The 14,181-nt window shown below is 42.5% G+C and overlaps 1 protein-coding gene across 4 annotated transcripts in view; it reads left to right on the top strand.

Annotated features, from left to right (window-relative positions):
- The window catches only part of TTC39B (tetratricopeptide repeat domain 39B), a 154,961-nt gene that overhangs the window by 34,348 nt on the left and 106,432 nt on the right, over positions 1-14,181 (top strand). For 3 of the 4 annotated variants that reach the window (XM_061425255.1, XM_061425254.1, XM_061425253.1), the window contains exon 2: positions 12,878-12,912. The exons of the other annotated variant lie outside the window; for it this stretch is intronic. In XM_061425255.1, coding sequence (XP_061281239.1) covers positions 12,878-12,912 — 35 coding nt within the window. The remainder of the gene's footprint in view (positions 1-12,877; positions 12,913-14,181) is intronic. 4 annotated transcript variants of the gene reach the window in all.

The raw sequence follows: 14,181 nt of genomic DNA on the forward strand, positions 1-14,181 counted from the left end.
CTGAATTGCAGAATGAAACTGCTCAAAGTAAAGACCTCTCATCTCAGGACAAGGGTTCTCAGCTAGCCAGTCTTCTAACAATTATCTGCTAATAGTTTTTGAAGTGCAGAGTACTGTGTTGGGTTATAAAGTGAATTCAGGAGTCAGATGGCTCTTGACTGCAGCCAGAGTCAAGATAGGCTCTTGAGAAAGTGAGGTTCTGTTGGAGGCAGCATGTACTTAGGAGCCAGGTGTGGCTCAAATAAACATTTATTACACTTATGCCCAAGAGTAGTGGCTCCTCAGGGTTGGCCCTAGCATAGGAGCTGGGGAGGCTGATGCAGCAGTCTTTAAGGATGGAACTAAATGCTGAGGCTTTCCGCTGAGCACATCTCTTTTGTCAGCAGTGTGAGTTTTCTTGTGTTGTTGTTGTTGTTCAGTTGCCCAGTTGTGTCTGACTCCTTGTGACCCCAGGTACTGCAGCATGCCAGGCCTCCCTGTCCCTCACCATCTCCCTGTTTGCCCAAGTTCATGTCCATTGCATTGGCCATGCCATCTGGCCATCTCATCCTCTGACGCCCTCCTCTCCTTCTGCGCTCAATCTTTCCCGGCATCAGGGACTTTTCCAAAGAGTCATCTGTTCACATCAGATCAGATCAGATCAGTCGCTCAGTCGTGTCCTACTCTTTGCGACCCCATGAATCGCAGCACACCAGGCCTCCCTGTCCATCACCAACTCCCGGAGTTCACTCAGACTCACGTCCATCGAGTCAGTGATGCTATCCAGCCATCTCATCTTCTGTTGTCCCCTTTTCCTCCTGCCCCAATCCCTCCCAGCATCAGAGTCTTTTCCAATGAGTCAACTCTTCGCATGAGGTGGCCAAAATACTGGAGCTTCAGCTTCAGCATCAGTCCTTCCAGTGAATATTCAGGGTTGATCTCCCTTGAGATTGACTGGGTTGATCTCCTTGCTGTCCAAGGGACTTTCAGGAGTCTTCTCTAGCACCACAGTTCAAAGACATCAGTTCTTTGGTGATCTACCTTCTTTATGGCTCAGCTCTCACAACTGTATGTGACCACTGGGAAGACCATAGCCTTGCTTATGTGGACCTTTGTCAGCAGAGTAATGTCTCTGCTTTTCAACACACTGTCTATGTTTGTCATTGCTTTCCTGCCAAGAAGCAATCGTCTTCTGATTTCATGGCTGCAGTCATCATCTGCGATGATTTTGGAGCCCAAGAAGAGGATTTTGACACTGCTTCCACCCTTTCCTCCTACTGTTTGCCATGTAGCAATGGGGCTAGCTGCCATGATCTTAATTTTTTTTAATATCTAGTCTTAAGCCGGCTCTTTCACTCTCCTCCTTCACCTTTAACAAAAGGCTTTTTAGCTCCTCTTTGCTTTCTGCCATTAGATTCTGGAAGACTCAGCAGTGGTCACAGGACTTAAAAAGGTCAATCCTCATCCCAGTTCTCAAGAAGGGTGGTACCAAAGAATGTGCTAACCTAACCATCGGACAACTGCACTCATCTCCCATGCTAGTAAGGTCATGCTTGAAATCTTGCATGCTAGTCTTCAGCATTATGCAAACCAGAACTTCCAGATGTCCAAGCTGGGTTTAGAAAAGAAAGGGGAACCAGAGATCAAATTGCCAACATTTGCTGGATTATAGAGAAGGCAATGGAATTTCAGAAAAACATCTATCTCTGTTTCATTGACTATGCTAAAGCCTTTCTTGTATTACTTTCCTTAAACTGGAAGGACTCTGGATGCGTCTCTGACTGTATTTCTTTCAACTGGACCCCACATGGTGTATGGGCTTCTCAAGTGGTGTAGGGGTACAGAACCTGTCTGCCAATGCAGGGGACATAAGAGATGTGGGTTTGATCCTTGGGTTGGGAAGATACTCTTGAAGGGAAGACCATGGCAATCCACTCCAGTATTCATGCCTAGAAAATCCCATGGACAGAGGAGCCTGGTAGGCTGCAGTTCATAAGGTTACCAAGGGTCAGACATGACTGAAGTGACTTAGTAGCAGCAGCCACATGCTGCACTTACCTAGTGGTGCAAAGTTTCAGGGAGACCAACTGTTGTAATCACTGGGGAAGTGAAAACCAGCAGCGGTGAAGCACTGGGAAGTTGATGGTGAGTTTAGAGAAGCAAACACCAGAGGTAGAAAAATCTTGTTATGCTCTGTGAGAAATGCATGAAGATGTACAGATATTTAGTGTTGGATGGGAGACTGTTGACTAGCAGTTCCCTGCAGATCAGGTACCAAACCTAGCGGAATCCACTGAGGAAAGGAGCGGATATGACTCTCATAAAGATATAAAGTGGACATTTTGAAACTTTTATTTAACCCATCACTGAGGGAAACCAGTGAGATGGTAAACTGATTCACGGACTGTTTGTGGAACTGGGTATTTATAGACTTCAAACAAGAACAATGTTAGCTTAAGATCCCTAGGCTACAGATAAAGCTGGATAGTGTCCTACAGGGTCATAAAACTGTAATCTTTGAGGTTTCCTTACCATTCCAAAATCTGCACATTAATAAATAATCTCATAGCATCTGGCTTCTGTTCAGTTCAGTCACTCATTTGTGTCCGACTCTTTGTGACCACATGGACTGCAGCATGCCAGGCTGTCCTGTCCATCACCATCTTCCGGAGCGTATTCAAACTCATGTCCATTGAGTTGGTGATGCCATCCAACCATCTCATCCTCTGTTGTCCCCTTCTCTTCCCGCCTTCAATCTTTCCCAACATCAGAATCTTTCCCAATGAGTCAGTTCTTTGCATCAAGTCGGAGAATCAAGTATTGGAGTTTCAGCTTCAGCATCAGTCCTTCCAATGAATATTCAGGACTGATCTCCTTTAGGATGGACTGGTTAGATCTCTGTGCTGTTCAAGGGACTCTCAAAAGTGTTCTCCAACACCACAGTTCAAAAGCATCAATTCTTTGGTGCTCAGCTTTCTTTATAGTCTAGCTCTCATATCCATACATGACTCCTGGAAAAACCATATCTTTGACTTGATGGACTTTTGTTGGCAACTAATGTCTCTGCTTTTTTAATATGCTATTTAAGTTGGTCATAGCTCTTCTTCCAAGGAGCAAACATCTTTTAATTTCATGGCTGCAGTCACCATCTGCAGTGATTTTGGAACCAAAAAATAGTCTCTCAGTGTTTCCACTGTTTCCCCATCTATTTGCCATGAAGTGATGGGAACGGATGCCATGATCTTCGTTTTCTGAATGTTGAGTTTTAAGCCAACTTTTTCACTCTCCTCTTTTACTTTCATCAAGAGGCTTTTTAGTTCCTCTTCACTTTCTGCCATAAGGGTGGTGTCATCTGCATATCTGAGGTGATTGATATTTCTCCTGGCAATCTTGATTCGAGCTTGTGCTTCTTCCAGCCCAGCGTTTCTCATGATGTACTCTGCATAGAAGTTAAATAAGCAGGGTGACAATATACAGACTTGACGTACTCCTTTTCCTATTTGGAACCAGTCTGTTGTTCCATGTCCAGTTCTAACTGTTGCTTCCTGACCTGCATATAGGTTTCTCAAGAGGCAGGTCAGGTGGTCTGGTATTCCCATCTCTTTCAGAATTTTCCACAGTTTATTGTGATCCACACAGTCAAAGGCTTTGGCATAGTCAATAAAGCAGAAATAGATGTTTTTCTGGAACTCTCCTGCTTTTTTGATGACCCAACAGATGTTGGCGATTTGATCTCTGGTTCCTCTGCCTTTTCTAAATCCAGCTTGAACATCTGGAAGTTCACGGTTCATGTACTGTTGAAGCCTGGCTTGGAGAATTTTCAGCATTACTTTGCTAGTGTGTGAGATGAGTGCAATTGTGCGGTAGTTTGAGCATTCTTTGGCATTGCCTTTCTTTGTGATTGGAACAATAACTGACCTTTTCCAGTCCTGTGGCCACTACTGAGTTTTCCAAATTTGCTGGCATATTGAGTGCAGCACTTTCACAGCATCATCTTTCAGGATTTGAAATAGCTCAACTGGAATTCCATCACCTCCACTAGTTTTGTTCCTAGTGATGTTTCCTAAGGTCCACTTGACTTTGCATTCCAGGATGTCTGGGTCTAGGTGAGTGATCACACCATCGTGGATATCTGGGTCATGAAAATCTTTTTTGTTTAGTTCTTTGTGTATTCTTGCCACCTCTTAATATCTTCTGCTTCTGTTAGGTCCATACTATTTCTATTCTTAATTGTGCCCATCTTTGTTTTTTTTTTTTTTTTTAATAGCACAGACTCAAAATTTATTCTGTTATAATCTCTATCAGATCAGATCAGATCAGTTGCTCAGTCGTGTCCAGCTATAATTTATATTAAATAACAAATTGAAAATATTTTGTGTTAAATAAGTTGTACAATAAATGACATTTGTTCAAAGTAAAAAAAAAAAAATCCTTCTCTAAGCTTTTATAATATTCTGAAGTGTCAGATAACTTAGTCTGACAGTTTGCTGCTGCTGCTAAGTCACTTCAGTTGTATCTGACTCTGTGCAACCCCATAGACAGCAGCACACCAGGCTCCTCTGTCCATGGGATTCTCTAGGCAAGAATACTGGAGTGGGTTGCCAGTTCCTTCTCCAGTTGTGCCCATCTTTGCCTGAAATGTTCCCTTGGTATCTCTGATTTTCTTGAAGAGATCTCTAGTCTTTCCCATTCTATTGTTTTCCTCTATTTCTTTGTATTGATCACTGAGGAAGTCTTTCTTATCTCTCCTTGCTATTCTTTGGAACTCTGCATTCAGATGTGTATATCTTTCCTTTTCTCCTTTACCTTTAGCTTCTCTTCTTTTCTCTGCTATTTATAAGGCCTCCTCAGACAACCATTTTGCTTTTTTGCATTCTTTTTCTTGGGGATGGTCTTGATCACTGCCTCCTGTACAGTGTCATGAACCTCTGTCCATAGTTCTTCTGGCACTCTGTCTATGAGATCTAATCCCTTGAATCTATTTGTCACTTACACTGTATAATCAGAAGGGATTTGGTTTAGGTCATACCTGAATGGTCTAGTGGTTTTCCCTACTTTGTTCAATTTCAGTCAGAATTTGGCAATAAGGAGTTCATGATCTGAGCCAGAGTCAGCTTTCGGTCTTGTTTTTGCTGATTGTATAGAGCTTTGCCATCTTTGGCTGCAAAACATATAATGAGTCTGATTTCGATATTGACCATGTGGTGATGTCCATGTGTAGAGTCATCTCTTGTGTTGTTGGAAGAGGGTGTTTGCTATGAGTGGTGTGTAGTCTTGGTAAAACTTTGTTAGCTTTTGATCTGTTTCATTCTGTACTCCAAGGCCAAATTTGTCTGTTATTCCACGTATCTCTTGACTTCTTACTTTTGCATTCCAGTCCCCTGTAATGAAAAGGATATCATTTTTGCGTGTTAGTTCTAGGTGGTCTTATAGGTCTTCACAGAACTGTTCAACTTCTGCTTCTTCAGCATTACTGGTCGGGGCATAGACTTGGATTACTGTGATATTGAATGGTTTGCCTTGGAAAGGAACAGAAATCGTTCTGTTGTTTTTGAGATTGCATCCACCTACTGCGTTTTGGACCCTTTTGTAGATTATGATGGCTACTCCATTTCTTCTAAGGGATTCTTGCCCACAGTAGTAGATATAAGGTCATATATCTGAATTAAATTCACCCATTCCAGTCCAATTTAGTTCACTGATTCTAAAATGTCAGTGTTCACTCTTGCCATCTCCTGTTTGACCACTTCCAATTTGCCTTGATTCACGGAACTAACATTCTAGGTTCCTATGCCATATAGCTCTTTATAGCATCAGACTTTACTTCCATCACCAGTCACATCCACAACTGGGTGTTGTTTTTGCTTTGGCTCCATCTCTTCATTCTTTCTGGAGTTATTTCTCCTCTGATCTCCAGTAGCATATTGGGCACCTACTGACCTGGGGAGTTCATCTTTCAGTGTCCTATCTTTTTGCCTTTTCATACTGTTCATGGGATTCTCAAGGAAAGAATACTGAAGTGGTTTGCCATTCCCTTCTCCAGTGGACCACATTTTGTCTGTATTCTCCACCATGACCTATCTGTCTTGGGTGGCCCTACATGGCATGGCTCATAGTTTCATTGAGTTAGACAAGGCTTTGGTCCATGTGACCAGTTTAATTAATTTTCTGTGATTGTGGTTTTCATTCTGTTGGCCCTCTGATGACCCAGAGGGATGGTATGGGGAGGGAGGAGGGAGGAGGGTTCAGGATAGGGAACACATGTATACCTGTGGCAGATTCATTTTGATATATGGCCAAACCAATACAATATTGTAAAGTTAAAAAAAAAAAAAAAAGAAGAAGCTTATGGAATCTTCCTGATGGGAGAGACTGACTGAGGGGGAACTGGGTCTTATGGGCTGGGCTATGGTCAGTAATACTCTAATGCAATTTTCTGTTGATGGGCAGGGCTGTGTTCCCTCCTTGTCGTTTGACCTGAGGCCAAACTGTGGTGGAGGTAGTGAAGATAATGGCAGCCTCCTTCAAAAGGTCCCCCGCACACACTGCTGCACTGATTGCCCCAACCCTGCACCAGGCCACCACCGCCCCACGCCTCTGCTGGAGACTCCTAGACACTCACGGGCAAGTGTGGGTCAGTCTCTTATGGGGTCACTGCTCCTTTCTCCTGGGTCCTGGTGTGCACAAGAGTTTGTTTGTGCCCTCTAAGAGTCTGTTCCCCTAGTCCTGTGTAAGTTCTGGTGGCTCTTTGGTAGTGTTAATGGCGACCTCCTCCAAGAGGGCTTATACCATACCAGGTCTGTTACATCCAGACCCCCTGCCCCTGTGGCAGGTAACTGAGGACCCGTACCTCTACAGGCGATGCTCTGGCTCTAATCTGATAGTAAATAGCAAAGTCAAACACAAGGACATCATCTGAGAGAATTCAAGAACACTTGGGAGGATTTGTGCGACAGTCTGCAGTATTACCTCCAGAAATATGATGCCCCCTTCTCTCCTCCGCTTCTCCACTCCTGCCCAATTGCCTTAGTTCCAAGTTTTGGATGTTTTTCTTAATTAACATTAAAAAAATACTTTGAAGTTAAATCTGGAGTTGAATCTCAGTTCCTTCACTTACCAGCTGTGTAATATTGCTCAGGTAGTTACCTGTGACTGAATTTACTTGCTACAAATTGGGAGGAGCTTTGTAAAGTGCCTGACACATGTTAGGCACTCATTTAATCTTAGTTCTTCTCTTTGTGTGTCAGTGGTGTTCAACTCTTTGTGACCCCATGGACTATAGCCTCTGTCCATGGAATTCTCCAGGCAAGAGTACTGGAATGAGTAGCTTTCTCTTCTCTAGGGGATCTCCCCACCCAGGGATCCAACTGGGTCTCCTGCACTGCAGGCAGATTCTCTACCATCTGAGTCACCAGGGAAACTCCTTTTCTTTTTTTTAAGTGAAAAAAAAAAATCACCTTTTGTCTGGTCTTTAGAGACAAAGTTTTCTTCCTCTTTTTATCCTTCTCTCTTGCTTTTTTTCTATTTGTCTTTCTCATTTCTAGTTTATTAGAATAATATCCTAGAACTCTGGTGGATTGTCTCTGTTATGTGGAGGCATTGTATTAAATTTTTATTATTCATCTAAATGGAAAAAATGATTTTAACATTATTTTTTAATTAAAAAATTTCCCCCAGCTTTGTGAGCTATAGTTAACCTATAACATCGTGTAGGTTTAAGGTGTGCAACTTAATGATTTGATACATGACTGTATTGTGAAATGATTACCATAATAAGGTTAGTTAACACATCCATCTCACATCTCACATCATGAGAAACGCTGGGCTGGAGGAAGCACAAGCTGGAATCAAGATTGCCAGGAGAAATATCAATAACCTCAGATATGCAGATGACACCAGCCTTATGGCAGAAAGTGAAGAACTAAAGAGCCTCTTGATGAAAGTGAAAGAGGAGAGTGAAAAAGTTGGCTTAAAGCTCAACATTCAAAAAACTAAGATCATGGCATCTGGTCCCATCACTTCATGGCAAATAGATGGGGAAACAGTGGAAACAGTGGCTGACTTTATTTTTCTGGGCTCCAAAATCACTGCAGATGGTGACTGCAGCCATGAAATTAAAAGATACTTATTCCTTGGAAGGAAAGTTATGACCAACCTAGACAGCATATTAAAAAGCAGAGATATTACTTTGCCAACAAAGGTCCATCTAGTCAAGGCTATGGTTTTTCCAGTGGTCATGTATGGATGTGAGAGTTGGACTATAAAGAAAGCTGAGTGCTGAAGAATTGATGCTTTTGAACTGTGGTGTTGGAGAAGACTCTTGAGAGTCCCTTGGACTGTAGGGAGATCCAACCAGTCTATCCTAAAGGAAATCAGTCCTGAATATTCATTGGAAGGACTGATATTGAAGCTGAAACTCCAATCCTTTGGCCACCTGATGCGAAGAACTGACTCATTTGAAAAGGCCCTGATGCTGGGAGGGATTAAGGGCAGGAGAAGAAGGGGATGACAGAGGATGAGATGGTTGGATGGCATCACTGACTCAATGGACATGGATTTGGGTGGACTCTGGTAGTTGGCGATGAACAGGGAGGCCTGGCGTGCTGCGGTTCATGGAGTTGCAGAGAGTCAGACACAATTGAGCGACTGAACTGAATTGAACTGAACTGAACACATCCATCATGTCACATAGTCATAATTTGTGTGTATGATGAAAATTTTCAATATCAGCTCTTTGAACAGTTTTCAAATATGCAGTGCGGTATTGTTAGCTGTGGTTTCCATGTTCTACAGTATGTTTTATTTAGAGAAACTGCTGCATATGATAGGGGCTTCACCCATGACTCAGGGGTAATGAATCTGCCAGCAGTGCGGGAGACGTGGGTTCGATCACTGGGTCAGGAAGATCCCCTGGGGGAGGGCATGGCAATCCACTCTAGTATTCTTGTGGGGATAATCCCACAGACAGAGGAGCCTGATGGGTTGCAGTCCATAGGGTCATAGTCAGACATGACTGAAGCAAATGAGCACTTCAGGCACATACTGCATATGATAAAGGGAGAGGTGTTATTCAAATTAAGATGATTTCTTACTGGATATAACTTAGTGTTTCTTGTTTTGAGATGGATTGTTGCTGTTGTTCAGTCACTAAGTCGTGTCCGACGCTTTGCCACTTTATGAACTGCAGCATGCCAGGATTCCCTGTCCTTCACTATCTCCTGGAGTTTGCTCAAACTCATGAGTCAGTGATGCCATCTAACCATCTCATCCTTTGTCACCCCCTACTCCTCTTGCCCTCAGTGTTTCCCAGGATCGGGGTCTTTTCCAATGAATCAGCTCTTTGCATCACGTGGGCCAAGTACTGTAGACTGAGCTTCAGCATCAGTCCTTCCGGTGAATATCCAGGGTTGATTTCCTTAAGGATTGACTAGTTTGGTCTCCTTGCTGTCCAAGGGACTTTCAAGAGTCTTCTCCAGCACCACAGTTCAAAAGCATCAATTCTTCGGTGCTCAGCCTTCTTTATGGTCCATCTCTCACATCAGTACATGACTAATGGAAAAACTATAACACTGAGATGGGTATAGGGGTATTACTTGTTTAAGTGTAAATATTAGCCTTATTTCTTTTTAAAAGGAGAGCTGGACTTCTGAGCTATCTTTCCTGAAGCCCACTCCATGTCTCTGTGCCTGCTGTGTGCTCTGTTCTGGGTTGAGGTTTGTGAGGAGGGGGTCAGGTGCACAGAAGCTCTCAGGAGCATGCTCTCTGCATCCCCCCTTCCTGGTACAGGTCAGCCTGGGTGGGGTTAACAGGAATGCTGGAGGGACCATGAGCTGGTGTCTTGGACAGGTAAATTTAATTGGTCATCACAGCTAGAATTGGGTTCCTGGAGAACCTAGTCTTTCACCTTCTCTGCAACCCTTCAGATGGTAAACTGGGCTGTGATTCAAAATGACAAGGTTGGTGATGCCAAGAGCTTCTTCAGACTTTTGATTTGGAGAAAGGAGTCTTTTCTTAGAAATTTTTATATAGGCCAGAGAAGCCTATACATTGGCTTAGGTTCTTTTGCTGGAGGGCCAGCTCCTTTTTCTTTCAGTGGCTGGTTTATGAGCTTCTGTTTTTGCTCCAGTCATTAGTCTCTGGAGACTGAGGAATAAGATGGAATTGCCCCTGACTCCACCTCCCTTACAGAGTATGGTATGAATGTAGATCAATAGATCAGGGTTCCCAAATTCTCAACTCAGTTCTGCCACTACTTAGAATGTCTCTTCTTTTTCGTATTTACACATTTTGTTTCCTGCCTGCCTGCAGAGTCAGTATGTTGTATGTGTTTTGGTCGCTCAGTTGTGTCTGAGTCTTTTGCAACTGCATGGACTGTAGCCCACCAGGCATCTCTGTCCATGGGATTCTCCAGGCAAGAATACTGGAGTGGGTTGCCAAACCCTTCTCCAGGATCTTACCGACCTAGGCATTGAGCCCTAGTCTCCTGCATTGCAGGCAGATTCTTTATCATCTGAGCCACCAGGGAAGCTGTAGTATGGTGTATACATTGTTCAGTATTAATAATCAAATGAGAGAAAAGCTCTTGGGTCCTCTTTCTTCATTTCTGTGTTATAGCTCTAAATGAGGTGATGTGATCACTGCCTTGATGGCCCAAGCTCAATTCATTCATTAAGCAACATCTATCTTTTGAGCAACAACTCTGTGCCAATCCCTGGTGATTTCTATGTAGATGTGATAAATGAGAACCTGCCCTGATGGAGACAGATTGTAACCACATAAACAAATGAGATGATTAGAGATTATGATATTAAAAATGGTATTGAGAAGGAAAGAAATCAGATGATGGGAAAATATTAGTATGCTGCTATTCTTAGTAATTTTAATTTGGTTTATTAGAGGATTTGAAAATGGAAAGATGACAGTGAGTCAGCCATAGGAAGAGTTGAGTGAAGAACATTCTAGGAAAGGGACATGCAGAGAGGCATGGGATGAGTTTGGCTTGTGCATGGAACAGAAGGACAGACTGTGGCTGAAGTGGAGTGAGTAAGGGGGCCAGGGGGCAGAGGGGTAGTCAGAGGCTGGCAGGGTCGTTTAGGGGCTTCATAGATTTTTGAGAAGGAATTTGAATTTTATTTTTCTTTCAGGACTCTACCTTGTTCTTTTTGAAAATTGAAATATAGTTGATTTACAGTGTTTCAAGTTTGTATTATATAGGTTTCCCTTGTAGCTCAGTCGGTAAAGAGTCTGCATGCAATGCAAGAGACCTGGGTTTGATTCCTGGGTTGGGAAGATCCCCTGGAGAAGGAAATGGCAACTCACTCCAGTATTCTTGCCTGGAGAATCCCATGGAGCCTGGCAGGCTACAGTCTATGGGATCTCAAGAGTTGGACACGACTGAGCAACTAAGCACACACTCTTCAGTCTCACTCAACCCAGAAGCACAATGAAACAAATAACAGGACTAAGCACACAACACAAGTTTAGAGCAAAGTGATTCAGTTTTATATTTATATATATATATATATATATATATATATATAGGCCTCCCCTGATGGTTCAGTGGGTTAAGAAATTGCCTTCAATGCAGGAGACACAGGAAACATGGGTTCAATTGTTTGATTAGGATGATCCATGGAGGAAGAAATGGGAGCCCACTCCAGTATTCTTGCCTGGAAAATTCCATGGACAGAGGAGCCTGGTGGGCTATAGTCCAAAGGGTCGCAAAGAGTCAGACATGACTGACTAAGCACCCATATATGTGTGTGTATATATATATACACACGCACACACACGCACACACATATATTGTGTATATATATTCTTTTTCAGAAACCTTTTCATTATAGGTTATTATAAGATATTGAATATTTCTTATACTATACAGTAGGTCTTGGATGTTTATTAAATTTGGATTTATTCTACGTGCAGTGGAAAGGTTTTAAAAAAGTCTAAAGCAGTAGTATGATGTGAGCTTATTAAAGAAGAGAAAGAGAAGAGTAACTTAAGCTGTTATGTGAAGAATTGAATGGCAGATGTGAAGCGTGGGGGCAGGGAGGCCAGGATGGTCCTGTGTGTGGCTGTGGAAATGGTGGAAGGAATGTGAGGGAAGGAGGCTTTGAAGATTCGACTAGGTTACAGTGGTTCCCAGATAACTGGATGAGGAGCTTGGATTTGATTTTTGCAGCTATGAGGGAACTTTGTGTATGTGTAAGTTTGTGTGTGAGTGTATGTGTGTTTCTAAGTGTGTGTGTCTGTGAGTTTACGGGTGAGCTTGTGAGTGTGTGAGTCAGTGTGTATGAGTGTGGGGTGCATGTGTGGATTTGTAAGCAGATGTGAGTGTGCATGTGTGTGCAACTTTTGAACAGACCAGTGGCATAAAGAAAAGGCTGCCCTCTATGCTGTAGAGAACAGTCTGGCGGCAGGGAGACTTGCTGGGTGGGTAGTGGGGTTGGATATTACACAAAGACCCAGGGGTGCTAACGTGGCCAGCCAGGGAGAAAGACATGACTGAATCAGGCAAGTCCTGTTATTTGTCTCATTGTGCTTCTGGGTTGATTGAGACTGAAGACTCCTTTAGAGGAGTCACAGTTTCTTCAAATTAGCCCAGTTTGATTGCTAGCTGAGTATTTTACTAGTCTTATTTAAAAAAAACAAAAACTTATCTAAGTTAAATCTCACTTACATCCATGTGCTTGATTTCTCTGAAAGGAGTTACATTAGTGAGCGTTGAGTGGAGTGGTTCCAATGCAGCCCACCCAAACTCCCCACTCTGTTGCTGGGAGGCATGCACACATGTGCTTGGGCACACGCGCATGCATGCACGCGAGCACACACAAGTCTCTTTTATGTTTAAAGTTCTTGATTCCTGAGACACTCATTGTGTTTTTTGTTCCCCCAGGACATCTTTGAAGATGCTTTGGAAACCCTCTCTGTGTAAGTAGTAACGTAATAAAAACGTATATAGTAGAGAAAATTGATGGTTTTCTTTTTTAAAAAATAAGTATTTCATTCTCATTTTTTTGAGTATAGTGACTATTGTTGGAAAAATTCAGTTCTCTATAATTTAACATTTAGGATGTGATTAAGCCAGATTTCTTGTAACCTTAAACTAAAATAAAAGAAAAAAGTTTTCCAACAAATTAAATTTTGTTTACAGCTAACCCTTTTATATTGGAGAAGGAAATGGCAACCCACTCCACTATTCTCGCCTGGAGAATCCCAGGGACAGAGGAGCCTGTTGGGCTGCTGTCTGTGGGGTCGCACAGAGTCAGACGTGACTGACGCGACTTAGAAGCAACCCTTTTATATCTTTCCCATATTTCTTTACATGATTGGCCTCATACTGTAGATTTTTGCTTTTGATTTGCACTTAGTTTTATTATAAGCATTTCCTATATGCCTATATAATTTTTGTAATGATTTTAAATGATGTCATATTAGATCAAATGGAACACTACAGTTTACTTATTCATTTCTCCTTAGACATTTAGTAAAACTAGGGAATATTTTAATATGTATAGTTTTGTTATATTTTTGAATTGTCTCTGAAAGTTTTAACTTCACCAATGTAGGATTACTGGCTATAAAAGGGATGACTATTTTTATTGCTCTTTATGTGATATTTTTCAAGTTGCCTTTGTGTACTAGTCAACTCAGGCTGCCATAACAAAATACCATGGGTTGGGTAGCTTAAACAGCAGAAGTTAATTTTCTCACAGTTTTGGAGCCTGAAAGTGAGAGATCGGGTTGCTAGAGTGGTTTGGTTCTGGTGAGAGCTCTCTGCCTGGTTTACAGATGGTCACCTCCTCGTTGTGTCTCCACAGGTAGAGAGAGAGAGAGAGAGAGAGAGAGAGGTCTCTAGGTGTTCTTCCTATAAGGGCATTAGTCATGAGGACCCCACTCTCAGGATCTGATCTAAATCTAATTATCTTCCAAAGGCCTCCTCTCCAAATGCCATCACATTGGGGATCAGAGCTTCAGTATGTGAATTTTGGGGGAATGCAATTCTGAGATGGTTAGATGGCATCACCCACTTGATGGACATGAGTTTCAGCAAGCTTCAGGAGTTAGTGATAGACAGGGAAGCCTGAGGTGCTGTAGTCCATGGGGTCGCAAAGAGTTGAGCGACTGAACTGAATTCAGTCCACAGCACTTTCAAAAGAATTTTATCTTTTGAATTTTATCTTATTTTAGCTATGAACA

This window comes from Bos javanicus, chromosome 8 (genome assembly GCF_032452875.1).
Source record: "Bos javanicus breed banteng chromosome 8, ARS-OSU_banteng_1.0, whole genome shotgun sequence".
Lineage (NCBI taxonomy): Eukaryota > Metazoa > Chordata > Mammalia > Artiodactyla > Bovidae > Bos > Bos javanicus.